The 26,757-nt window shown below is 38.5% G+C and overlaps 2 protein-coding genes and 1 pseudogene across 7 annotated transcripts in view; 1 reads left to right on the plus strand and 2 right to left on the minus strand.

The window, feature by feature from the left end:
- LOC123618339 (small membrane A-kinase anchor protein) overlaps positions 1 to 16,211 on the plus strand; it is a 102,324-nt gene extending 86,113 nt beyond the window's left edge. For all 4 annotated transcript variants that reach the window (XM_074364031.1, XM_074364030.1, XM_010960039.3 and 1 more), the window contains one exon: positions 12,425 to 16,211. In XM_074364031.1, coding sequence (XP_074220132.1) covers positions 12,589 to 12,876 — 288 coding nt within the window. In that variant the 5' untranslated portion in view covers positions 12,425 to 12,588 and the 3' untranslated portion in view covers positions 12,877 to 16,211. The remainder of the gene's footprint in view (positions 1 to 12,424) is intronic.
- LOC105073001 (bolA-like protein 2 pseudogene) lies at positions 4,042 to 12,504 on the minus strand (annotated as a pseudogene).
- A 189-nt stretch (positions 16,212 to 16,400) lies between the features above and the next one.
- HIBCH (3-hydroxyisobutyryl-CoA hydrolase) overlaps positions 16,401 to 26,757 on the minus strand; it is a 69,756-nt gene continuing 59,399 nt past the window's right edge. For all 3 annotated transcript variants that reach the window (XM_074364027.1, XM_074364028.1, XM_010960042.3), the window contains exons 12-14: positions 23,533 to 23,652; positions 20,657 to 20,690; positions 16,401 to 17,833 (exon numbers count right to left, since the gene is read on the minus strand). In XM_074364027.1, the coding sequence (XP_074220128.1) occupies positions 17,718 to 17,833; positions 20,657 to 20,690; positions 23,533 to 23,652 (270 nt within the window). In that variant the 3' untranslated portion in view covers positions 16,401 to 17,717. The remainder of the gene's footprint in view (positions 17,834 to 20,656; positions 20,691 to 23,532; positions 23,653 to 26,757) is intronic.

Below are 26,757 nucleotides of genomic sequence, written 5' to 3' on the forward strand. Positions count from 1 at the left end.
GCTTGAGTGAGGCAAAGTGTCTACCCTCTGTGAATTCAGTCTTGTTAAAACACACCATCCATCCCAGTGTAATGAGATCTGCATTCATGATTGTAATTCCACAAGCTCTACATTGTTTTGGAGTATAGGCTTCCACCATTGAGGGAGGTTTGCGATTAGGGTGTTTTTCTTGTGGGTGGACTTTAGTGAGAGGATTGGGAGAACGGTTCAGAACCAGGGAGTTTCTGGTTACCCAGGATAATTACTCAAATGTTAGCTTTTCCTTCCTTTCAGTGTTTTCTTCCTTCCTCTTGCCTCACTGTCAGTTTAGCAATGCTCTTGTAATAGCTGCATTTCTTGTGGTGCTTTTTGTTTTCCCTTTCACTATTCACAAGGAATTTCAGGCAAGCATTATTACCCTTAGTTTAGAGATGAGGAAACAGTCTCAAAGAAGCAAAGAAAAACTGCTCATTAAATTCCTCAATCCTTTTTTAGACAAAAGCCGTATGAGGAAATCTGTACAATCTATTGGCTTTTGTGACTTTTCTGAGCCCTAAATGATACAAATGTGCTGTACATGATCTATTTTCTCTCCTTAGGCCCCATTAAGTTCAAAGAAAACCTGTGAGAAAAGGATTTTTTGCATTGATTTTTGAGTATAAAGGCATTTTGTTTAGTGGAGCCTTTTTAGTTTGGTATTTTGTGACATCAAGGTGTCATTTTTTAAAAGAACCTCGTCAGGATGTTTTGGAGGAAACTTAGTAATCTTTGTAAACTTTTCTACTATATTTTAGGAGGCAGTTTGTAATATTTTCAATGTTTGGTATCATTTCTTTAGCTAATGATGATTCTACTTAAAATTATATGATATTACAAGGCAGGCTTTTAACAGTCCTGAAAATATTTTCAATGAATGCAAATGTTGTAGGAAATTGTTAGTTCAGATGACAAATATGTGCATTTTTAAACAATATTTTTGTTATTTACAGCCTGAGGTTATTTTAAAATTGTTTTGCTATGGATAAACCATTTGACCAGCAGTTTAACTAGTTAGTCAGTTGCCAGTAACAGTACAGTAAACAGTAATAAAAAGTTAACACATGAACATTTCTTCACGTTACTAAATAATTTGTTAGCATTTATTTTTGTATCATGGACTACCCTAAAACTTAATTGCTTAAAATAACAAACATATATTAATTTCATAGTTCCTGTGGATTAGGAATCTGGGTGCAGATTAGCTAGGACCTCTGCTTCAAAGCCTTTCACAGTCAGGTTGTCAGCTGGGGCTGTCACCTTATCTGAAGGCTTAAGTAGGGGACAGTCCAGTTCCTTGCACACTGCCGTACAGAGGTTTCCTTCATCAGCTTCTCCACAGGGCTGCTCACAACACAGCAGTTGACTTCCATCAGAGTGAGAGAATGAGTGCAAAACAGAAGTCATGGTTTCTCTGATCTTAGAAGTGACATCCTGTTGGTTTTGCTATATTCTTGGTAGAAGTGACTCAGTAGTCCCTCACTCAAGGGGAGGGGATTAAACAAGGCATGGGAATTCCAGGAGGCAGGGATTGTTGAAGGCCTTTTTAGAGACTGTCTACTGCAGTTATTTAACAATCCCATAATATTCTAGGATATAGCTATATAACAAACATCTTATTATTGGACATTTAGGCTGTTTTCAACTTTTCTTTATATAAAAGGGCTTTCATGGAAGTTTTTCTATATAAATTTTTGTCTACAACTCTGATCATTTAAGATAGATTTCTAGAAGTGGGATATTTGGGTTTGGGCTTTTAACATGAATTGTTAAGCTACTGTGGAAGCAATTTGCACTACTAATATCTGTGTTTGCACCCTATCCCTTATAAAACAATTCTTTTGAAGAATGGGTTTGTAAAATAAATTGTTCCATAATTAGGCAGTTTATTTGAACTAGCATATGTCACAAAATGTGAAAGGCATGCACAGTGAAAAGCAGCAAGTTCCTTTAAACTAGAGTCAAAAGATACGGGTTTTAGAACAGGCAGTGCAATTGGTCTCTCAAACAATGTCATCAAGGCCACGTGCTTCCCGAGGCAGGGTACTTAACCTGAAGTTTATAGTTAAATGTCAATGTACTTTGTAAAATGAGGAAAAATAATTCCTTTCTGTTGTATAAAATAATCAAAAGACACCAGGGAAAGAGGAAAGGGGAAATGGAAATGAGACTGCTCAGCAGAAACAGAAAGAGATGGATAACAGAGATAGACTCTGAAAAGCTCCAGACACCTGCTTATTGTTTGTAACTCAGGGTACACACACTCTGTTGCTCTCTAAGAGTACAGGAATTTCTTTCAAATATCTTGACTTAAATTATTTAAATCAATTAACATTTTCAAGGCCCTTCATTATGCTAGGTATATAAAAGTGAGATATAAAGATGAACAACAATTACTTATTTCTCATCTTTCAGAAAGAATTTAAGTGGCACGGCCACGTACCTGCCTTCAAGATGTGAGGGACACACAGACTTGTAAACAACGCAGAATGGGAAAAATAGTGATGGGGATAGGTATGTTAGGAAGTGTACTTGAGGTGGACACTTAAGAATGAGTCCGTTTTTAAAGAGATCTGTGTGAATAAGAAAGGAAAAAAATAAGAAAGCTCCTTTAAAAGAGAAAACATTTACAAATGTGATGCAGGAGTCTACAGAGTAAATAACTGGCTTAGTATATAAGGATGAGTGGATCATGATTTTCAGACTGCAGTGGATCAAGGACTGAGTATTCATTTTTGTGCTCTATGTTTTATTAGTTTCCTGCTCTGATTCACTCTAGGTTCCTAGTTTTAGCTACGCAATCTAAATAGTCCAGTTGTAACAAACTAAATACAATACTCTTGACGTTACCCAGCTCCCCCACCCACCCCTGCCACCTCCATTTATCAACACTTGCTTAAGGAACTGGCTTCAGAATTTTACAGAGCTTAATTCATGTGTTACGAGTCCAGTTGTGTCATTAGTTAGGACAAGACATGACTGAGAAAGGAGTACAGAATACAAAGTATAAATGTTTTACAATCTTACTGGTCAGGTTTTCTTCAACTAGTTGGTCTTCATTTCCTGCAAGGATTTAGATTACAGTGCTGGAGGAATTAACTGCAGACTGAAGTTCACTATTTATAGTTATGAATAGGAGTGGTCAGGTGAAGCCAGAGTTGGACCCAAAGTAAAGCCTGTTTGTTTCTCTTCTCCACCCGGAGGACCTGGTAAATTAGATGAAGCGCTGACACCTGACTTAGATCTGTCACCTGGCTCTAACTCTTCAACATCCCAAATGACTGTCAGCATTCTTAGGTTATAATTCTTTCCTTAACTATAATCCTAAAATACAATGACTAAATCATTAACTAAAAATAGCTAGTAATTTGATGTTAGTAGGTTTAGGGAACAATCTAAGAGAGGAGGAAAGGAAGTTAACACTTACTGAACATCTTCCATGTTCCAAGGCGGCTCTAGGTGCTTTACGTGTAGATGCTCACATGATGTTTATGGTGAACATCAGAGGTGGAATCTTGGTTTACTGACAAAAGTCGCACCACACGGCTCTACTCAGATTTATTAGAATCTCAGACATTGTCCTTTCACTTACCAATGTTTTTTCTCTGCCTTTCCATTGAGAAATTTGGCCCCAAATGTGACTTCACAAAGAGCCTCCTGAGACTGCCCTGCTGGTGAGCGGCTGCACACAGCGTGTGTTCTGTGTGCCAGCCACCCAGTGTCTGAAGACCAAACAGTGGTGTGCTTTAGAGGTGACCTTCAGACTGACCAAAATCATATTTACTGTATTTTCTAGCTTTTACTTTTTCGGGAGAGTATTAAATTTAAATTGAGTTCATTTATGTTTGCCAGTTTAACTGGTGTCATTTGACCCTGTTATGAATTTATACCCTAAGTCAATAACTGTCAGTATTACCAGTACAAAGACCTCTGTTTACTGTCCAGTTTTCATGGACCCCTACAGGAAGGAGGGTCTTAGTACTCTTATTAGAGAACAAATAAAATAATGACAAACATGCTATTAGGGACTTTGTTATTTTTTTTAATGAACTCAGTTATATCTTTTAATGAACTGGCATTTTTATTAATTGCATCTAATTGAAATTTGAAAGACAGTATATTCACTAGGCTTTTAAAGAGCACAGCCTCCTCTGACTCCTGAAGACCACATCTGTTGTCCCTAGAGTTTCTCCTTTTCCAAAATCATGCAGTATCATAATTAGAATCATGTAAATAGAATCATGCAACACGAAACCTGAGACAAGCATCATTGACTAACATGCCTTTAAGAGTCACCCATGTTGGTATCAGTATCTGTTTCCAACTTTTGCAAGTATAAATAAAGCTGTGATAAACATCCATGTAAAGCTTTTTATATGAACACAAGTTTCATTTCTCAATACCTAGGTGTGCTAAGTTATCTGGTAAGTAGATGTTCCAAATTTAAAAGAAACTAAGCTGTTTTCCAGAGTGGCTGTACCATTCTGCATTCCCACTACCAATGTATGAAAGAAAGTTCCAGTTGCTCTGCATACTTACCAGCACTTGGTATCGTATTTTTAAAATTTTACCCATTTTAATAGGTGTGTAGATGTTATCATAGCATGATTTTAATTTGCATTTTTCTAATGGCCAGTAATGTTGAGCATCATTTCATGTACTTACTTGCCATCCATAGGTGATGTCTTAAGTGAAAAGTTTGTGCAAATCTTTTACCCATTTAAAAAATTGGGCTTTTTACTGTTGACTTTTGATAGTTATTTATCTATTCTAGATTGAAGTCATTTGTTGAGGAAATAATTTGCAAATATTTTTCTTCCTATCTGGGGCTTATCTATTTCCTCTACAGTAATCCTCAGAACAAAAGTACTCAATTTTGACTTAGACCAATTTATTAATTCTTTTCTAATGGTCCATGCCTTTGGTGTTTTATCTGGAAACTCTCTTACCAAGATCATGAATATTTTCTGTGACATCTTGTAAAAGTCTTATATTTTACATTTAGATCTACGCCTCCTTTGGAGTTAACTTTTGTATAAAAGGAAAGGTATATTTTTGTGTTTGGGAAGGGGAGCAGGATATGGCTGTTGTTCCAGATCCATGTGTTGGAAAAACTCTCCTTCTTGCATATTTTCGCACATTTGTCAAAAGTCAGTTGACCATATTTTTGTGGGTCTATTTCTGGACTCTTCTGTTCCATAGATTTGTGTGTCTAGCCTAATAGCACTGTCTCAATTACTGTAGCTTTTAATCATTCTTAAAATTGGGTAATGTGATCTTTGAACTTTGATATTTCTCAACATTGTTCTGGCTATTCTAATTTCTTTGCATTTCCATACACAGTTTCTAGTCAGCATGTTTATATCTGTCACAAATCCTGCTGAGATTTTTTAGTGGAATTTTAGAATTGTCAATGTGTACAAAAAAGCTTCTTGGAATTGTGCTTTTTATATTTATGTATTTTGGGAGAACTGACATCTTAACAATATTGTCTTTGAGATTATGAACACTATTTCTCTGTTCATTTAGGTTTTTTATTTTTTCTCAGTAACAATTCATATCACTTATGTACTATATACACAGTATTCAATGTAGTTTTCTTTCATGTATCTTATTAAATGTATCCCTAAGTGTTCACACTTCTCATGCTACTGCAAGGCATTAATTTCATCTTTCAGTTACTAAGTACACAGAAATAGTTGATTTTTGCATATTAATTTTATATCTTGAGATCATGCTAAAATTGTTAGTTCTAGTAATTTTTCATAAAGAATCTTTAGGATTTTTACATATCCCTTGATTTGTAAAATCACTATAAAAATGATCCTTGGATCGTTTACAAATGATCCAAAATCATTTTTTACATATACAATCTGCAAGTAAAGGGTTTTTTCTTTTTGACAATCTTTATGCATTGTATTTCTTTCCTCTAATACAATAAATAGAACTTTTGAGAATTAACATTGTTGTCTTACTCCTATCATGGAAAAAAGTTGCTCAGTCTTACATTAGTTTCAGGAAGTCTCTCCTGTCGCTAGTTGGCTGAGAATCTTTATCATGAATGTTTTTTTGGGTGGCGGGGGGAAGAGGGGGGAATTAGGTTTGTTTGGTTTTTTTTAATGGAGGTACTGGAGATTGAACTCAGGACTTCGTGCATGCTAAGCACACATTCTACCACTGAGCTATTCCCTCCTTCCTGTGAATGTTTATCAAATGTTTTTTCTGCATCTATTGCGATGATCTTTTTTTATTAATATAGTGAATTATACTTATGGACTTTTGAATGTTACATTCAAGTTAACGTTGTGTTCCAGTATAAATCCCACTTGGTCATGATGTAATAACCATTTTATATATGCTGGATTGAATTTGCTATTTTAAAAGATATTTGGGCCTATGTTCATGAGGAATATTGGCTTGTAAAGTTTTCTTTTTTTGAACTGCCTTTGCTTGTGGTAGTAGGGGAATCCTGACCTCATACAGAATGAATTTGGAATCCTCGTCCTCTATTTTCTGGAGTCTGGATAAGACTGGCATTCTTTCTTTCTGAAATGTTTGAAAGAATTTAGAGCTCTAGAGTTGCCAACTGAGCCAGGACGTTTCTTCTTGGAGAGATTTAAGTTACAAACCCAATTTTTTTCATTGATAAAGGGCAGTCAGACTTTGTTTTCTCTTGTGCCAGTTTTGATAATTTGGTGTGTCTAAAGTTGTTCATAATAGTCCATTGTTAGGCTTTTAATGTATATGGGACCTGTAGTAATGTCCTTTTTCCCACACACATCTTGGGAATGTGTCCTCTCATTTTTCTTGGTCAGACTAGAGACTTACCTATTTTATAAGATTTTTTTTTTTTTTAAAGAACCAGCATTGGTTCCATTGATTTTTCTCCATTATTTGCGCTTTTTCTTTGCTTTACTATTTCCTGCTCTTATCTATAGTATTTCCTTCTTTCCACACTTATTTTGGGTTTAATTTACTTTTTCTAGCTTCTTAAGGTGAAAGCTTAGGTCACTGAATTAAACCTTCTTTTCTGTTAAAAAGATTTAAATCTATCCCTCTAAATCTTTACACTGCATTTCAAAAATTTTAATTTGTGGTTTCTGTTATTTGTGGAAAATATGTTAATTTCCTTGTGCTTTCTTCTTTGCCCCATGAGTTATTTAGAAATGGGATGTTTAATTCCCAAGTATTCGGGGCTTTTCTGGATATTTCATTATTTATTCATAATTTAATTCTGTGGTAGTTGGAAAATACACTCTTAAGATTTCAAACTTCTGAAATCTGTTGAGACTATCATGTAGTCTATCTTGATGAATGTTCTATATGCATTTTATAAAAATATATATCTTAGAATTGTTGGGTATAGTCTTCCATAAATGTCAGTTAACTCAAGTGGAATCATGGTGGTGTTCAAAACTTGAATTCTTTACTTTTTTCGTTGGATATTGTATCAGTTACTGAGAGAGTAATGTTTATTTCTGCCTTTAATTCTGTCATTTTTTCCTTCATGTATTTTGAAGCTCTGTTACATGTACATTTATGATTGCCATGCCTTCTCACTGACAGATAAAATGTCCCTCTTTATTTCTGGTAATACTACTGTTCTTGAAGTCTTCTGTGTCTGATACTTACATAGCCATAACAGCTTTTTTGTTTGTTTGCATACTGTATCCTTTCTTGTTTGCAACCTGTGTATTTGTTTTTAAAGTGTATCTCTCATAGGTAGCACACAGATGGCTTTTTTTTTTTTTTTTTTTGGCCTTGATTCATAATTTATTGCGTGTGCTGGTCCCAGTCTCTTATTTCTGCTGCTCACGGGCCCACTGCTCTGGGGTCAGGGTTTCCTGCTCAAAAGCATGGATGTGCAGGAGCTCTTCCGCTAGGCATGTGTTCACAAGCCGGTGTCTCTGAAGCAGCAGCTTCCCCTTGAATTTGGCCGACACCATGAGGACTCGGAAGCTGGACGCGCAATGGTTGGGAGTCATGTCCTCCACTTCCACGTGCTCCGCCTCCAGGTCCCGCTGCACATTCTCCCAAGGTACTGGGCTGTGAGTTCCACTGCTGCAGCCCAGCGGGGCGGCAGCCCAGCGCGGACCAGCTGGCTCTTTTAATAGACTTTCTTTTTTGGAGCAGTTTTAGGGTTACAGCAAAATTAAGGAGGAAGTACAGATAAACCCTCCCAGCACCCCTAAACACACACAGCCTCACCCACTATCAACATCCCAGAGTGGTACATTTGTTACAATCAGTGAATCTACATTGACATATCATGATCAAAGTCAGTAATTTACAGTTCATTCTTGGTGCTGGACATGCTATAGGTTTTGACAATTGTATAATGACGTGTATCCACCACTATAATTGTATACTGCACAGTTCACTACCCTAAAAATTCTCTGTGCTCCACCTATTCAACCCTCCCTCCTCTCTAACCCCTGGTAACCACTAGACTGTAACTATCTCCATAGTTTTGAGTTTTCCAGAATGTCATACAGTTGGAAAGACTGGCTTCTTTAACTTAGTAATATGGATTTAAGATTCTTCCTTTTCTTTTCATGGCTTGATAACTTTTTTTTAAGCAGTGAATAATATTCCATTGTCTGGATATATACCATTGTTCATCCACTCACATACTGAAGAACATCTTGATTGCTTCCAATTTTGGCAATTATTAATAAAACTGCTATCAACATCCATGTATAGGTTTTTGTGTGGACATAATTTTTCAAGTATTTGAGTAAATATCAAGGAACATGATTGCTGGATCATATGATAGGAGTATGTTTAGTTTTGTAAGAAACTGCCAAACTGTCCTCCAAAGTGGCTGTACCATTTGCATTCCCACCAGCAATGAATCAGAGTTGTGCTGTTCCACATCCTCAGTAGCATTTTCTGTTGTCAGTGTTTGGGATTTTTGCCACTCATATAGGTTGTAGTGGTATCTCGGTGTTGTTTTAAAATGCAACTTTCTAATGATATATGATGTTAAACATTTTTTCCACATGCTTACTTGCCATCTGTATGTTTTCTCTGGTGAGGTATTTATTTAGATCTGTTGTTCATGTCTGTTTTTAATCAGGTTGTTTTCTTACTAAGTTTTAAAAAGTTCTTTTTATATTTTGGATAAATAATCCTTTATCAGATATGCTTTTGCAAGTATTTTCTCCCACTCTGTGGCTTGCTTATCTTCTCATTTTCTTGGCTACGTCTTACACAGCAGACATTTTTAATTTTGAAAAGTCCAATTTATCAATTTTTTTTTCATGAATCATGAAATGATGGTGTATCTAAAAAGGTCATCGCCAAGCCCAAGTTCATTTAGATTTCTCTAGATTTGAATTCTGGATATTATCTTCTAAGTCTTATAAGTTGTTTTGTATTTAGATCTGTGATTCACTTTGAGTAAATTTTTGTGAAAGTGTTAGGTCTCTGTCTAGATTTTTTTTGGTAACATGTGGATGTCCAGTTGTTCAGCACATACTGAAAAGACTCTTTGCTCCATCATATTACCTTTGCTCTTTTGTCAAAGATCAGCTGACTACACTTGTGTGGGTTGGATCCTGTTTAACTATTTAACTAGTCTGCCCTTTAATTGAATTAATCTTTAGTCCTTTTTTCAAATAATGTTTTATATCTACAGGTTAAAGTTAGTCATTTTGCTGTGTGTTTTCTAATGGTCCCACTGTTTTTCGTCCTATATTCCTCTTTTCCTGCTTTCTTCTGGGTTAAACGTATCTGATTCTTCATTGTTTCTTTACCTTTTTTAGTGGTTTCTCTGTTCAGGTGTTTAAAATCTTTTCCTTATTTTTCAGATTGGCTATATATCTATATATTTATGTTCAAGTTCACCAATACTTTCTCCTCCCGTGTCCAACAGCCCATACAGTTGAGTTTTTCATTTTAGTTCTTGAGTTTACTTTGTGTGTGTTTGTGTGGTTTTTGTTTCTTTGTTTTTGGTTTTGTTTTACAATTTCCATTTCTCTGGTGAGATTCTCTGTTCACTCCATGATCATTTTGCCTTTCTGTCCTTGAATGTATTTAAATAGCTGCTTTATAGTTCTGTTAATTAACAGACGGTGTGTGATCAGCTCGTGAACATCCTTCTGATTGGCTGGTGGTGAGGTAACTGGGTGGCGTTTGAGGAGTTAATATCATCAACCTTCTGGTTCCAGCAGGTCTGAGGTCTAACATGCTGGTGGTCAGCATGCAGTTAACTTCCTTCACCTGGTGGGGGTTTTAATATCTGTAAAACAACTCAAGTATATGGCTCAGGATATTGTCTGTAGCCCTTGAGGAGGAAACAAGGGTCCTTAACTTTATGGCTAAACTATTACTTCGTTTTGTCCTGGATTTTCTCACTTCTCTGGTTAAATTTGCTCTTTGGAACTTGGGGACAGCCTAGGAGGCTAAAGCTTTTCTAGAAACAAGAGACAGGGGACAGGGGTCTGTCCCCAGGAAGAGTCCTGTTCAGTTTCAGTTTCAGTCCCCCCTCAGCTCCCTTTTTTCTTGAACTGTCTTGTAAATTTCATCTGTTTCAGTAACCCAGCCTCTGCCTCTGCAGCTCGGCAGAACTGCACTCTGCTGGGGCTCAGCACCCCTGTGATAAGGCTGGTAGATGCTCCCAGGCAGACTCTCAGGAGGACCAGTTGTGAGGTTTAACATCATGTTTCCCTCCTCTTGGGGAAATCACAGTCCTGTGCTGTTGTTCAACGCCTGCAAATGCCTGCCCACATATATTTTTCCAGGTTGAAAGTTGTTTTTGGTGAGAGGGTAAATTTGGCACTACTTCTGTTATGGTAAGATAAAGCTGCTTTTGCAAAACCAAAGATCTTAGAAAACAGAGTTGCTTCTTCTCATGGCCTTTTGACACTCACTGAATTCTCTGATCATTTTCTAGTTAACTAGGTCCAGTTCCCTTAACCATCCTTCATATTACAAAATAGATATTATGTTCCCAGTACCTCCACTGAGTAAATAAATAAACCTAATTACCTCCCCCCATTAAAAAAAAACACACAAAATAGATCCTGTGTAAGTCATAACTGTTAGAGGTGCAGAACCAGCACAGTTCCTGTCTTCTAGTTCAGCCTAGTAAAGCAGACACAGCACACACATCCCTTGTTCTGTTTGAAATGCATCTCTGGAGCATGTAGCAGGGCATACAGAACTGAAGGTAATTAAAAGCAGAAAGCTAGATTACCTTTCCAGCCCTCCATATCATCCCTTATCAGGGGTAGAGGTAGGAAACAACTATATTATGGGAGAAATTGGGTAAAATTTTTAGAAATCTGAAAAACATATAGTACTAAGACCTGGGCAAAGGTCACCTTTTCTGGACTTCTTATAAGCTATTAAAAATGAATTAAATGCATGCTAGTTTTTACCTTCTTAAGATCAGTGGTTCAGATATAGTTGTTTTATTTTATGAATTTTTAGAGCTGTCTTTGGTCTGAAAACTAAGATAAAATCAAGGACCATAACCTCATTCATAGAACCTTTGCCTGTGCTTTCTTATAACTAGACCTCCCCCCAGTGAAGCTGCTCTGTGCTGTTTTAGTTACTTAAGTCCTATCTCAGGTAAGTGCACTCTGCGGCAGCACCCCATTGAGCTCAGAAAGCACATCCCAAACACTGTAGCCTACTTACTGTCCAAACATCAAACCCGAGCGAGACATTTGGGGGAGAAACTTTTAGGCTAATTTTAAAGTAATCTGAGCTTTTCATGTACTTTTCATAACAGCTAACTCAGGAGGAAAGACGGGCGGCTTTGCCGTGTCTGACTTGTGTCGCCCAGAGTTGGCACCAGTGTGAAGGCCATCATTCTGTCCTCCTCTCTGAGTTGTACACATGTGACCAAGGGACTCAAATCACAGACCAAAACGTGCAGGTGCCCGACATTTGAGGTTTGAGCAAGTTTTGATTTGCTTGTCTCCCTCAACAGTATAGCTCAGGGGTCAGCAAACGTCTTCTGCAAAGGGCCAGACAGCAAGTATTTCAGACCAACAGACCAGTCTCTGTGCCAACCAACCTGGGCCACTGAGGCCGGAAAGCAGCCACAGGTGATTTGTACAAGTGGGCACATCTGTGTTCTTATGAACTTCGTTTACAAAAACAGGCAGCTGGAATTTGGCCCAAAGGCTACAGTTCGCTGAACCCTGGTGTTGATATCTAAGGCAGCAATGGTTTCTTTTCAGTTTTATAAAATTTTCAAGAGCTTGAAAAAACATTTTCCTGTTTTGTACCCTGCTGTTTCTGAATGACTAATTTTCTTTACCAATAAGAAAAGCTGTTGCTGCCTCACATTTCCTCCGAGTGATGAAGGTGGTAAAGATTTGTTTCTACTTGCTACCTAATTATACAGTATTTTGCATTCTATGACTTCAGAATGAAACTTCCCTTCTCTCAACAGATAAACACTACATGTGCAGACTGCTGAGAGGGAGCGCTGACTGCTGAGGGGGCCTGGACAGGAGAAGCACCGGGCACCATCAAGCGGACAAATGCTTGGTGTTTCCCAGAGATGCCGCTGTAGTCTTTTGCTGCTGCCTTCCTTCACTCAGAGCGCTTCATAACATGGGCTGCATGAAATCAAAGCAAACGTTCCCATTTCCCACCACACTTGAGAGTGGGAAGAGGCATGTGAACGAGGAAAGCTTTATGCCTGAAGAGAGATTTCTACCCAGGATGCCTTCTCTGGTTAACGTCAAAGAGGAAGTGAAGGAACCCCCAGGGCCTGAAATCGTGGTCTTCGAGTTTGCACACCGCCTGTCCCAGGAGATCCTGACTGACGCCCTGCAGCAGTGGGCAGGCGACAACATCAAGTACTATGACATCCCCTATATCGAGAGTGAGGGGCCTTGACGCTGTACGTAGGGTGATGACACTTTCTCAAACTGTGGATCAAGTCGGTGCTAGTTTAAATACATGAAACAATAGCAAAAACTGCTATGAATAAATACGGTAACTCCATCTGGGTGTTAAAAAAAAAAAATCTATGACAGCATCGAGATACTAAGAATGCCTAAAATGAAAGGTGTGTTAAGCAGTTCTACAACAGTGATTTCTATCTGCTTGGTTTTGGATTTTAGTCATTAAAGGGCTAAATGTAAGTCCCATGGCACTACAGTAATCAGCTGTGTGTCACACCACTTCCGTCCCAGAGGCAGTAATGCCATCACCAAAGGAGTAAGAATTTTAAAAGTACCCTGGGTTTCCAAATGGTTATTTTAAATACATTCCCTTAAAATAACTGTCAATTTACACAAAAAAACAGAGTATCAAAGGATTTTTCTTGAAATGCCTGGGCAAGGGAATGGCACTCGGGCCATAGTGGTTATTAGTGGGTCTTGTTCGTCAAAGCCTTTTGAGTCAAGGATCCCTCAAGCGACCAAGGATTAGGAAGCGACTCACGTAGAAGAGGCCCACCGTGCACCCTGTCCTTATTAAGGTACTTCTGCAGATGAAAAGCGTAACTCTCACCTTGAAACTATTCACGGCTGTTACTGGATGACTCAGGCTTTGTGTACAAGCATCTTAACAAGATACAATCTACAGAAGTCATGGCAATGTCTACTGCATTGCATTCAGTAGCCCGCTGACATTACTATACAGGTAAACAAGTATGGTAGCTGTGACAAACAGCAATCCAGTAAATTGTAAAAATAGCAGAAGCCCTAGCTGGGAAGGTGGAAGGAACCTGGTCTCAGTGCTGCATGTGTTCTGAGCTTTACTGTCTCAGATTCCAGGGGCTGGTACGCGGGCAGCACCATTCAAGTTACTGTGGCACCAGATCATACATGAGAATTTATCGTTGTCATTACACAGGATCAAGTATTCCTCCAAAGGGAATACGCTGTGTATTTTTAATGGTAACGACGCCCACAGGGCATTTATAGCCATAGACTATACTGTTTTCATAAATTTGGCTACCATTTTAGGGAAGGTTTTTGTTTTTGTTTTTGTTTTTGTTTTTAAGAATTAAGTACTGCTTAAGAGCAATGGTTACAGAAAACTCAGAGGAAGAGGGAAGAAGATACTGAGAAGACATAACTTGCAAGAAAATTGATACTGAGTCTTCAGAATTAACTTTTCATCAAGATATGCTACACATAGAGTTGAACTGAAAAAAGAATTATTTACCTCTGTGAGCATTATTAGATCCTTTTACTAAGATACAACAGACCCTTGTCATTGAAATCTAAAGAGGCAGAAAAGGGCCTGTGACCTCTGATAACATAAATACATATTTGACCTTCAAAGCAGGCAGAATTGCTACCTCTAACTTCAGCAATTATACTCTGAATCCACAATCAAATAGTTAATTCCCCACAGAAAATGGGCAAAGAAAGTTCTTTGAAGTGAGTGACAAGGCATCTTTTTGTTGCCTTTGGACAATTGGTCATTTAACTTTCATTTCACCTGGTCCTAGGATTTGTACTCTCCTGTTGTATTTATATTCTAGCAACTTTACAAAATAGAAAAACCACCTCCTCTGTTTATACAAGGATTTAAAATCACAAGACTAAGAAGTTTCCAAAAAATGCAAAGCATATTTCTGGCTCAGGAAGAAAAATTTAGGTTTATGAGCGTTTATACTAATGACTCAGACAAAAGCCTAGACCCTGTTTTTTCACTCACTCTATATCTCACATCAGGATACTTTGCTGTTTAAAAAGTATAATTAGGTATATAAGATACTAGATATTATGGTGAGAACACAAAGCCATATAAAAGCAGCACATCACACTAAATTTCTCAGCATACACAGGGACAGACTATTACGTTCTGAATATATCTAAACCATTTAACCTCTGGTTCCTTCTTTGCCCTGGCCCTCTGGTTCGCATGGGCATAACACAGGAATGCAGGTCAGACCCACTTCTGGCTACAAGTCTGATCTCTGGGGCCGCCCTCTCTGGTACCACGGCAGTGCGGCCCTGACTCATTCTAACAAGAATATAATACCCTGGGACATACAGAGACTTACTTAAATGTACGCCGTATTACATGTCAAACCATGAACAAGGAACTGCAAAGGCTCACTTAATCCACAAGTTAGGGGATAAACCATGTTGGGGGCAGGAAAGAGCTGGATAAACAAATATACTGCTTGTGATTATTATCAAGATATAGTTTGGCCTTCATGACAAGATAAGGTCTTTCATAAACAAAGAGCAGAAGGACCATTTGAGAAGGAAGGAAACATATAAAGCAGAAGACTGACATAATTATTAGCTACTGGAAAGGGAAACATTTGTTTCAACTTAAATCACAAACACGAAGAAATAAAAATAGTGGCCAAATTATAAGGGAAAGGCAAGTGAGGAAAAGAGGGCCCAATAAACGGCACTGATGTCAGGCTCCAAAAACAAGTTTCCCCTTTTTTTTTCTGAGGGCAAGGACACAGTAGCCAAGTCCTGTTCTTTACCACGCTGCCACGTGCCCGACCACGGACACTTTTCCCTCAAGAACGTCCAGCAGAGGGGCCACCGACCGACGACGAACCCGCAGGAGGCAACTGTGGCAGCAGCAGATCACCAGGGGCAGCGCGCTGCTCCAGCTCCGCGCCGCCGCGCTTCCCCGCCCCCAGCGCCCAGCGCGGTGTCTCTGGGGAACTATTACCTTTCAGTCACACGCCTTTCATCTGAGAGTTCTCCGCGAAACTTCCCGTTGCCTTATCAGTTCTTTGCAGCTACCTATAGTTATTAGCACTTAAAGCACAACTTTGAAGGTGACAAAACAATCTTAGTCCTAAAGGAGTAATTTGTGTCAACCTGCCTTACTAGTATTAGAGAGAGACGCGCTGAGGGAAGCAGTATAATACTCGTATTTCCTACTCGCTATCATTGGCATTTTATGAGATAGGGGACTGTGCTTTTGTAATTATATAGCTTTAGAAATCAAAAGTTAGAGACAAATTACAAATAATGTCAAGGAACAGTAACTTAAAAACAAAGATCTAACAAACTGCTTACTTATAATGCCCTTATCCTGTATTTGTGTGACCAAACTGGATGTGTCTTCCTTGGAGCACTGGGGACAAGCTCAGATGTACTCCAATAGTACTTTGCAAAACTCAAGTTTTGTTAGCAAATTCTTTTCACTGTAAGACTTAGCTATGAAATGGTATATTTTTTCCAAATATTTTTGTGAAAACATTTTTCCTAATTGTACAATAAAAGTCTAGTTGCAATTAACTAGTTAACGAGTTCTTACTTAGTTGCAAGCAAATGCTTTTCACCATTGCGTGATTTCAATTTTTTAACATAAAAGACAACATTTTCTGCATTTCTAGCAAATACAAAGGGAATAAAAATCCATTACAAATATTTTCTTAGATCACTCACATCTAATTTAGCAGCTTTAAGAATACAAATGTAAGCATGTTCATTTATCATGGCATCTTTATTCCAAATCTGTTCCTAATTTTTGGGGGGTGGAAAATGCTTCATGTTAAATATATTAAGAACAGAAAATTTAAAGCAATTCCTTCTGGACTTCAATTTCCTCATCTACGAGAAGGGTGCAGGATATAATCCTTGATGTCTTTTTCAGTTTTGCCTACTTTTTGTTCTTCCCGACCTAAAGTTCTCTTAGTTTCTGAGGCATATAAATGAAGGAAAACTGTACAAAGCTATAAAATAAATTGTACGCTGACCTTTAATTTTAAAATGATTCTTACCTAGACATTAACATTCCAAGTCTGGAACACCTACAGTTGTGTACCTTAAACAAAAACAAAAACAAAAACAACTTATTTTGTCAACAGACTAATTACTGAAGGTATTTTTATTTTGAACAGAAGTCCTCATTTTCAATTTTTTCTCCTGCTTTGAACTGTGTAAGGACGAGTAACTGTTACCACACAAAATTCTGGTGTAAATTGCAGAAAGCAAAATGTCTCTATCTTAGAGATTAGAGTTTCCTAATGCCTCATTCTGCCAGATTAGCAAATACCACAAACAACAAAAAATAATGCTGTTACTTTCACCGTAGGAAGGAATTCTGCTTAACTTCAGGGACGGCCAAGGCTGAGCTGATAATACTGGAAAGACAGCCTCATAAAAACCTCTTCCTCTTCTCTTTGCCTGAGATTTCTAATGTTATAAAAGGAACACTTCTGCTACAGTAACTCATAATTATTTTAAAATAGATTTATATATGGAGAAAATTCTATGAAGTGTTAACATAGTACCCAAAAAATTTTCAGGGTTTTAATTTTTTTATAACCTATATATGTTTATTTAATCAACATTTAAAACCATTACCCAAAGCCAAAACATTAAGTTCCCATTTCAGTTAGATACACTAACTAAGGATCTCTAAAGACTCATCAAATTTTCCCATTTTTTAAAATAGGGGCTGGCAAACTTGCTGAAAAGGACCAGATAGTGCATTCTTTAGGCTTTGTAGGCTTTACAATCTCTCTTGCAGCTGCTCAAAGCAGCCACAGGTAATATGTAAACGGAAGGGTACAGCTATGTTCCAATAAACCTTTATTTATGGACCCTGGTATTTGAATTTGATGTAATTTTCACATGCCACGCAGTATTGGTCTTTGATTTCTTTCCCAACCATTTAAAAATGCAGACACCATTCTTAGCTAAGGGATATATAAAAAACAGGCAGCAGGCCCGATCTGGCCCATGTACCATAGTTTGCCAACCTCTGCTCCAAAATAGTATTTTAAAAATCCAGTCACTTCAAAATTTCAAATCATTACTTCCCAGAGATTTGAAGTAGCTATTCAAATCTTCATCAGTAACTTCTTTTAAATCAGCTGGTTTCCACTTTGGACTCTGGTCTTTGTCTACTAAAACTGTCAAGTAAAGACATAAAAAATGTTAGTACATTCCTTTTTGGTATTACCGGATTTTAGTTACTGAAGTGACACAAGCTACCCTGAACTAGGCATTTTTTTTTTTCATAGCACATCTTTTCTGCAAAGTTGAAATTTTTGTATGTGCTCCTTTTTTCCACCGTAAATTATGGATAAGAGATACCGATGATGATCTGTGCGGTGGTTTTTGAACCTGCTAAGCCTGATGCCTCTAGCTTGAAGACATCTACTGAACTAATCCAATGGTTTAAGCCTTGGAACTTTTTCCTTTTTCAAACAAAATCATAAATGAAATCTGTTATAAAATAGCTAAGACCAGAGTTGGTGTTGTTTAAAGGGAAGGTGGGGGGGGGTTGGAGGGCTTAGATCTGCCTTCTAACCTTCTCTACATTGAATTAAGAGGAAAATTACTTGAGAGGACTTTATACATAATTAAATGTGGACATTGCCATTTTGCTGAATCTTCTAGTTCACACTGAATTAAAATACCAGACCACTTCAGGTTGTCACGAGAAACTCCTCTTATTTCAATGTAGTCATCACTTAGGGTAGCCACATAGTATTCCCACAGGACTAGGAGTATGAGGCAATCCATAACCCCCTTAAAAACAGGAGAACATCAATTCCCTGGTGTGATAGCAACTACAGTTACTCAAATGTTACCATGTGGGAAACTGGGTGGAGGGTACACAGGACCTCTCCATATTATTTCTTACAACTGCATATGAATCTACAATTATCTCAAAAAAAAAAAGAAAGGGAAGGGGGCTATACCCAGTATGGTTATGGTAGGGAATTTCAACCATGCTTAAAATGTGCGTAATTCCTGTGAAGAATGAAAATATTTAAACATACAGAGTCTGCAGTGAACCTAAAAAAAAAAAATGAATTTAATCACTAAAAGGCTGAATAATTGAAGAAGCAATCTGGGAACCAAAGCAGCACGCTGCCTCAAGAGGCGGAAGGAAGGGGGCTTTATGCATAATTTAATGTGGATACTGGAGGTTTTCAAGGTTTGGCTGCCTAACTATAGGACTCCAGGATCAGATCAGTGGTGATACTGAACACTGATCCCTGTCAATTTGAAAGTTCTACATTCCCTGGGGAGAGTAAATGAAAACAATCCTAGAACATTCTTTCTACAAGAATCTCTCCCCTTTTAAGCCCTATGGCCAATGCTATCTACCTCCCTGACAGTCCACTGAAGGGCAAAAGGAAAGAGAGTATTAATCAAATCTGCATGTTGCTTAATTTCAAACTTACAGAATTTTAATCTACCATAGATATAACAAGTTCTTGCCATGCAGACAACTCAGCCTTTTCAGGTTTCATGAAGCATCCACTCAAATTCCATTTGGTAGCTCTCTGGCTCTTCTAAAATAATCCATTTTTATTTTCTTCTATAATCAGGAAGAAGTTTATTCTAGATGTTGAGAGTAAGAATTTTTGACAGCCATTCCCCTAATTTGCTAGTTTAACTAATCTGCTACATATTTTATAATTAGCAATTTGTTGCAAACATTTGTTTATGAAAGAACATCTAACAGTTTTACCCAGAATAGATACTGCTTTCTGAAGATGAGGCTACATATTTTCTCTTCATTAAAAAGTAGCTTGATAAGCACCTGCTTTGTGAATCAACTTTGCTGCTACTTGGTTTCTACTCTTTTTCCTTTAAATAACTGACAATGTATCTAAAAACAATACCTTTCTTTTTTAAGTTTAATAAGGGCTGCTATAACGTAAAGAATACTTCAGCAACATAATCCAAGTAGCACCCAGGTCCTCCTAAAACCAGAGATCTAGGCTCTGATCCATGTGCAGCAAGAATTTGCACAGAATTAGTAGGAAGAATGCAAGTTTTTATAGAAAACATATAGCCATCTCCTCTGACTTAACTCCACGCATCCTCTAAACGGACCTGAATCCACTGTTTATTTCTGATACCGTATCATGCCAGAAATGAAGAGAATTCCAGCACAGTGACCAGTGTGTATTGAAGCTTACAGCTCAGAGAACATAACCTTTTATTCAGATAAAGTATATCCAAAGTCTGTACAATATTGAAGTGATAAAGAAAGACATAAGAAAATTAGGTATGCAAGACAGATGCACAGGGAAAGAACTCATTTTATACAACATAAATAACAGCCATTCTTTATAGGGATATGGGCTTATACTTAAAAAGAAATGGTTGCAAATTTGCTAGGAACAAAAAAAAAAAAGATCAACTATTTCACTTGCTTCTAAATATACTGACTGAAAATGATAAGCAAAAATAGAAATTAATAACATTAGCAGATGTTACTAATTACGTCATATGGTTTTTCTCAATGTCAATGTTTAACTGCTTGGGTGCAGGTAAAGAGGCAGATGGTAGGGTTAACGTTGCTGGGATTTTGCCAAGCCAGGACCAAGGAGAGAGAAAGGGTAGGGGACTTGAGGCTTTTTGCAAGAGAATAAACGCACCTTTCAAAGGCTTCAGCAGAAGAATGAGTTTATAAACTCACACTACACTTAGCAGAGGCAGTCCCCATGCCTGGAGGAGCAGGATTACCTCTCACATATAAATTAAGGAGCAGTGACCAGGTTATTGCAATTTTTAAGACAATGTTGGTTTCAAAGACTGATCTTCCCTCATATACCAGTTGGTAATATTAAAACACACATGCATACAACTTTGCAATCTTTATAAAAGTTTGATTTTCACTAATAAAACAACTATCTTTTTTTTTTTTTAAACAGTATGAACTCACAAATCCTACTTCCATAAAAGCCAGGAAGTAAACAACTGTCACTTACCTGCCCTAACGCCTTCATGAAAGTCATGGCCCCTCTGAAAGAAAATGAAGATTAAACAGGAGATTTCTGGGCATCCTCATTCCTGATGATCTTACCACACCGCCCCCCCCCCCCCGCAGCGTCAGCCTCCCACTCCCATGACCGCGCCCCACCCTCACCCCTGCCAGCCTTCACATTCCCAGACTGGGCCACCTCTGACAACGCTCTCTCTGATAAACCACCTCCCATCCTTATCTGCCCAGCTGTCTCTGTGGTTGCAAATTCCCGATCTTACTGAGCCCCAGTGTATACAACTGTCTCATCGTTTGTTTTGGCTTCACTTTGCTCTTCATCCAGCCCAGTTCCCCCAGTTCATTAATGTGCTCAATTTTTCTTGAAAAATGCCCCCATCTCCCTCAAGCCTTTTTCTTCCTTTATTCTATCTTGGCAAAATCTCAGCACCAGCTGAATCCTACCATTTACCTCTGCCTGCATTCACGCAACTAAATCTTACTGCAGAAAAGCCATACAACTGTGATTGGCTTTTAAAATTCATGATCGCACATCTCAAACAGGCATGGAAAACTGCCCAATAATCCATGCTCTCTTCTTTACTCCAAGAAAATGACTGAAACTGTCTTTTCTCCCCTCAACCCCTACCTGTAGCAAATTCTACTCTATATTCTCAGCTCATGACTCAACCTTCTACTTTATTAAATAAAATAAGCCCTAAGACATGAGCATTCTCTTCTTCCCACCACTAAAATTCTTACAGCCCAACCGCAGCCACCTGTACCAGGCCCTCCTTTTCCTGATGAGGAAGGGACACTCCACTGCCAAAAGCCAGCCCTCCCCTGCATTCCCACTCATATGCCCTCTTCTCAAGGACTTCAATCGAGAAGGTTATCCATCTCTCTTTTCCTGGCATCATCAGTGTAGGAAGTATAACTTAACGGCTAAGTGTAGGTAGTTCAACCTCACATCCATCAAGGCCTATCAACGCCAGCCCCTACACTGGTCTCAAATCCATTTACTTTTCTCCACTGCCACCACCCTGGCCTAAGCCACTACTATCCTGAACCTGGATTACTACAGTAAACTCCTGTCTCTTCTCTACATCCACTTGTGAACCCCTCCCAAACCCCATCTCCATTCAGCAGCAATAATTACCTTCTTAAATCAAACTAAATCGGCCCCTGCTGAAACCCAAGAGGCTTTTCAACACACTCATTTCTCACCCTTCAGGTCATAGGTGATGTGACACCTCAAAGAGGGCTTCCTGGACCTACTTATCTAAAGCAGGTTTCCCTTTGCCTCCCCCAGCCCCTCTTGTCTCCACATCATTCTCTTCTATCATCACTGTATGTTTGTTTTAGAGCACAACCTGCAATTATTTTACTTGTTTTGTTTGCTTGTTCTTCATAGTCTCCACAGGCTACACAATCCAAGAGAACAAGGACAGACAACAACAGACTACTTAGCACAGTGCCTGGCACACGGCTAACATTTGCTGAAAGAATGAAGGAGGGAATCGATCGATCTAGTTAGGCAGTGCACTAACTGTACAGAGAAAGACAGCGACTGGACGAGGCATACTGGGCAGTGGTCAAGAGTGTAACCACCTGGTTTCACACGCCATGTCTCTGCCACTTAATAGCCGTACCACCTCATTAAGGCAGGTAACTTTTCTATGGCACAGTTTCCTCGTCTGTAAAATGGAAACAATAATAGTAGTACCTGTCCTTCTAGAGACAGTATACTACTTAATGCAGAGAATGCACATAAAGTGCCTGGCGCAGCACCTACTCATAATAAACAAAAGACCTCAGCTTTCATGGACCAGAAGTGACCTCAAGATATGACAAATGGTGGGGGAGGATACGGCTCAGTGGTAGAACACATGCTCAGCATGCACAAGGTCCTGGGTTCAATCTCCAGTACCTCCATTAAGTCAATCAACCAATCAATCAATACCTAATTACCGCCCCCACCCTCCCCAAAAAAGATACAATTAATAGAGTTTAATTTATGGTTGGATGAACTATTTCAAATACCTTAACTATTTCAAGACATGGAAGTCCGTTAGGGATGTCTGCTTTCTAGTTATAGTATATCCTTTAGGCCATGAGTTTATTGACCTAAGGGTCCTCTACACGTAACACAAGAGACAATTCTATTTTTAAAGAGTTTATCTGGAAGAAGAAATCACTATGACTTTGAACTGTTTCATGAAGTCAATAATATTCTATGTGATTATTGCCTATTTTAAGTGTATTTATAATGGTACTTTCATTTTTTTACTGAAGTATATTCAGTTTGCAATGTGTCAATTTCTGGTGTACAGCATAATGTTTTAGTCATACTTTTAATAAATACATAGATTCATTTTTATATTCTTTTTCATCACAGGTTACTACAAGATATTAAATATAGTTCCCTGTGATATACAGAAGAAATTTGCTCTGTATTTTGTATATAGTAGGTAACATATAGTGGTATTTTCAATCCTGATCTATTAATTAAAACATGTAACAAACTAATAAATTCCATTTGCACATTTTATATATACTTAGATTTAGAGAATTTATGCCTCCTGACCAAGGTCAGGGACTATGCCTGAAAAATGGTTATAATTTCTATTTTGAATATCACACGAGGTTAGAGGCCTTCTTACAATAACATGCAAATATAAATGCTGTTTCGTAAAGTCTAATAATAACTTGTGAGCAGTATTTCCACATGCCTTAAGCTAAGTGGCCTGTTGTATTTTCACAGGGTAGGTTTACAGATAGTTTCAATTTTCTTGTTTGTAATTTTCTATATTTTACATGCTCTACAATGAACATACATTACTTTCATAACTAGAAAATGACAAAGCTTTAAAGAAAAACTCTTACCATACAAGCTTGACTCAGTCGATATTCCATAGTTAATACTTCCGGCAAGGTCTTTGAGGACCCCTCGATGAGTTGCCTTAGTGTGATCTTTAGGGATGTTGGAGACATTTTTTTAATTACCTATTAGAGAAAAAAAATTTTTTTTATTAGTTTTAGCCCAATAGTTAATTTACTGTCTATAATAAACAGCTGAGTTTTGATATGAATCATATTAAAACTTGCTCCGTAACAGTACTTTCACATGACAAAATCTGATAAAAGATTATGCCTTAGCCTAATTCTGCCAAAGCACCAAACAAGTTTCTATCCAGTACAACAAAACAGATATTCCACAAGTGAAAGAAATTCTAAACTCATAACTGAAGTAATAAAACAAATCTACATGTCATAGCTTGCCAGACATAAATTATCAGGTAAGCAGTGATTATGCCTAGATAAAATTAATACATGTTATAAACCACTAACACATCATAGGACATTTTGCTTTATACTATAAAAAAGGCAAAGGAGTAGAAATACATATCTCTTCCTTCCCACTCTGTGACTCTAGAGAAGTGTCTTAACTGAACTACAGTCTTCATCTATAAATAAATCCACTTACCTTAGAAGGAAAAAGACATTAATTCGAGGTATTGTGAGGTGGTCTTCACAGTACTCAGATATTTAATAAAGTAAGAAATTACAGGCCTGACTCCCTGGCTGCAATGCTATGCCACTTCCTCCTGAACCTAAAGATGCTATTACTGATGTTCTGACACACGAGTGTGACTGACCACAACTGCTGCAATTGGCATGTGTGTAAATCGGATGCGCGCCCTTTCCTTTGTAACTGCAGTAAACAGTCAGGCGTATTTTTGAATGACTGTCTGAAAGGTATACACACATTTCACTTTTTGAGTTCAAAGAATTTCCCACATCAAGGCTCCAGGTAGCTAGTAGCATCCTTAAGTCTGGAAACAGATTTAGGAACAGAGCGAGTGGGTAGGGCAGTATCTTACCAAGCAGCTGCCACAGCTTACAGAGACGCTGAACAGGAAAAGTTCAGGGATGATCAGCGTCCTGCCTACAGCCACAATACTGCTGAAGATGAGGAGGAGACAGAATTGATCATGGCTTTTACGAACCTAGTTCATCTTCACAGGAACTCATTCTTCTGCCCTCAGTGCTGTGTGGACATGATCCCATTTAATGCCCTGAGAGTAATCCTACTCCATGCTCCTGCCCTCTGGTTGCAGGTCATGAGGATGACAGCACTGCAGTGGTCTGCGTACTGTGCTAGGGGGCCCATCCTTTCCATAGGCAAGTAGGTAATGAGTCCATTTTACTGACAAAATCACTAGCTTCTCTGGGCAGAGCAATGCTCATGTTATCACAGTGAAGACCTGGAAGAACTTCATTCACAACACTAAAAGGCGTACATAAGGAGGGACATAGCTTCCTTTTCTTATCTGTAAAGTCAGTGAAGCTACAATTCCCTTTCCAACAGGGCTGCAGCATGCGAACCCAGGACCATGTACCTCACCTAGTAATACCGTTACAGTTAACTGACCATGTCCTCACTTCCGGGTTTGGCACTTTATGTGCCATCTAGAATTCTCAAAACAAAGCCTGTCTCTCACTGTACTTCCTCAATTGGCTACCAATTAATTTCATAAGATAGGCCACTTAGGACCCCGTTGTCTGTGCTTGTGTCATACACACATACACACACTGGAAAACACTGGGAAGAAAATTTCATTCAAAAAGCTCCACTGGTTCAGACATTTCATGATGTATTAAAGATACTGTCATAAGAAGAAACTGGTGTACTGACCACCCAAGGAAACCGCAGTTTTCAACGACTCTTAGTATGCTGGCAATTCAGCAGAGGCTTAGGGTTTAGACTCGACAGTCAGACAGCTCTGGGGTGGGAGCCCAGCTCCACCACCTCCTACACGGCAGCTTCCTCACTTGTCAAATGAAGTTAGTAATACTACACAATTCATAAATGGAACGGCAATACAGGATAGTGCAACTGAGACAGGAAGGAAGGGGGCAGGGCACAGCCAATCAAGAAATGACACAGCAATTAACACCAAAATGGTAGAAGATTCAACTCCCAGTAGGCCTTGAGGCCCAAGATGGCAGGAGATTTGACTTCCAGTAGGTCTTAAGCTTCATTATATGCTCATTGTAATATGTTAGCATGGTAAATAACACTCCCAAGGCGCCATGACAGTGGACCATAAAAGGTCAAAAAGTGGGCGGTGGTCCAATTCCTGGGAATCCCAGGCCTTCCCCCAAAGTAGCTGGAATAATCCTCCCACTTGTTAGCATATGAAGTTATTGAACCCATAAAAACTGACAATCCCACACCTTATGACCACACTCCCTTCTAAATAAGAAAGCCCACACTCTGTCTATGGAGTGTATCTACTTTAAACTGAGCACCCAACCCCTGATACCTCATGGCCTTTCTCTTACCTTTTAAAACAGCCTGCACTCTATGGAGTATGTATCTCTCTAAATAAATCTACCTTTACTCAACTGTGGCTTGCTCTTGAATTCTTTCCTGTGCGAAGCCAAGGACCCATACTTGGCAGGACATGTCCCAGGAACTCAATCAAGACCTGGGACACGGCCCTCCTCTCTCCCCACATTCGTTTTTCCTATATCACAACATGTCAGCAAGCAAGCAAATCAGAGAAGGGAAGGGACATTTATTGAGCACACTTAGCTCTCAGGCAAGTGCATTCACATATATGCACATTTTACAATAAGGAAACCAGACTCTGATATGAACTTGTTCAAGGTCACACAGAGCAGGAATCCAAACCCAATCTTGCTGACCCCAAAGCCTACCTCCTTCAACTATATGAAGCTATAAAAGTAGTCAGGAATGTCAATGGCTGAAGAAAAGCCAAAAAGAACAAAGATAAAGGAGACAACACTGTGTCAGGTGAAGAAGTGAACAAAAACTTGCTTGTGTAATTTTGATGGCGAAAGGGGAAGACAAAGTCAGGACAGTAGCTCAAGAGAAAACAGAGTCATGGGAAGGCTTTTTTATAAGGGTAGGAAAGCTGTGAAAACAATGGCAGGAGAAAACGTGCCACTAACTAAAGAAGGTAAAACTGAAGATACTGAAAGAGGGAGATGACTGATGCAATTAGTTCCTAGAGGAGACAGAAAAAGATGGAATAAGAACACAGACAGGGGTGTTTCCCTTGACAAGGAAGTGAGACGTGT

Source organism: Camelus bactrianus, chromosome 5 (assembly GCF_048773025.1).
Source record: "Camelus bactrianus isolate YW-2024 breed Bactrian camel chromosome 5, ASM4877302v1, whole genome shotgun sequence".
NCBI lineage: Eukaryota > Metazoa > Chordata > Mammalia > Artiodactyla > Camelidae > Camelus > Camelus bactrianus.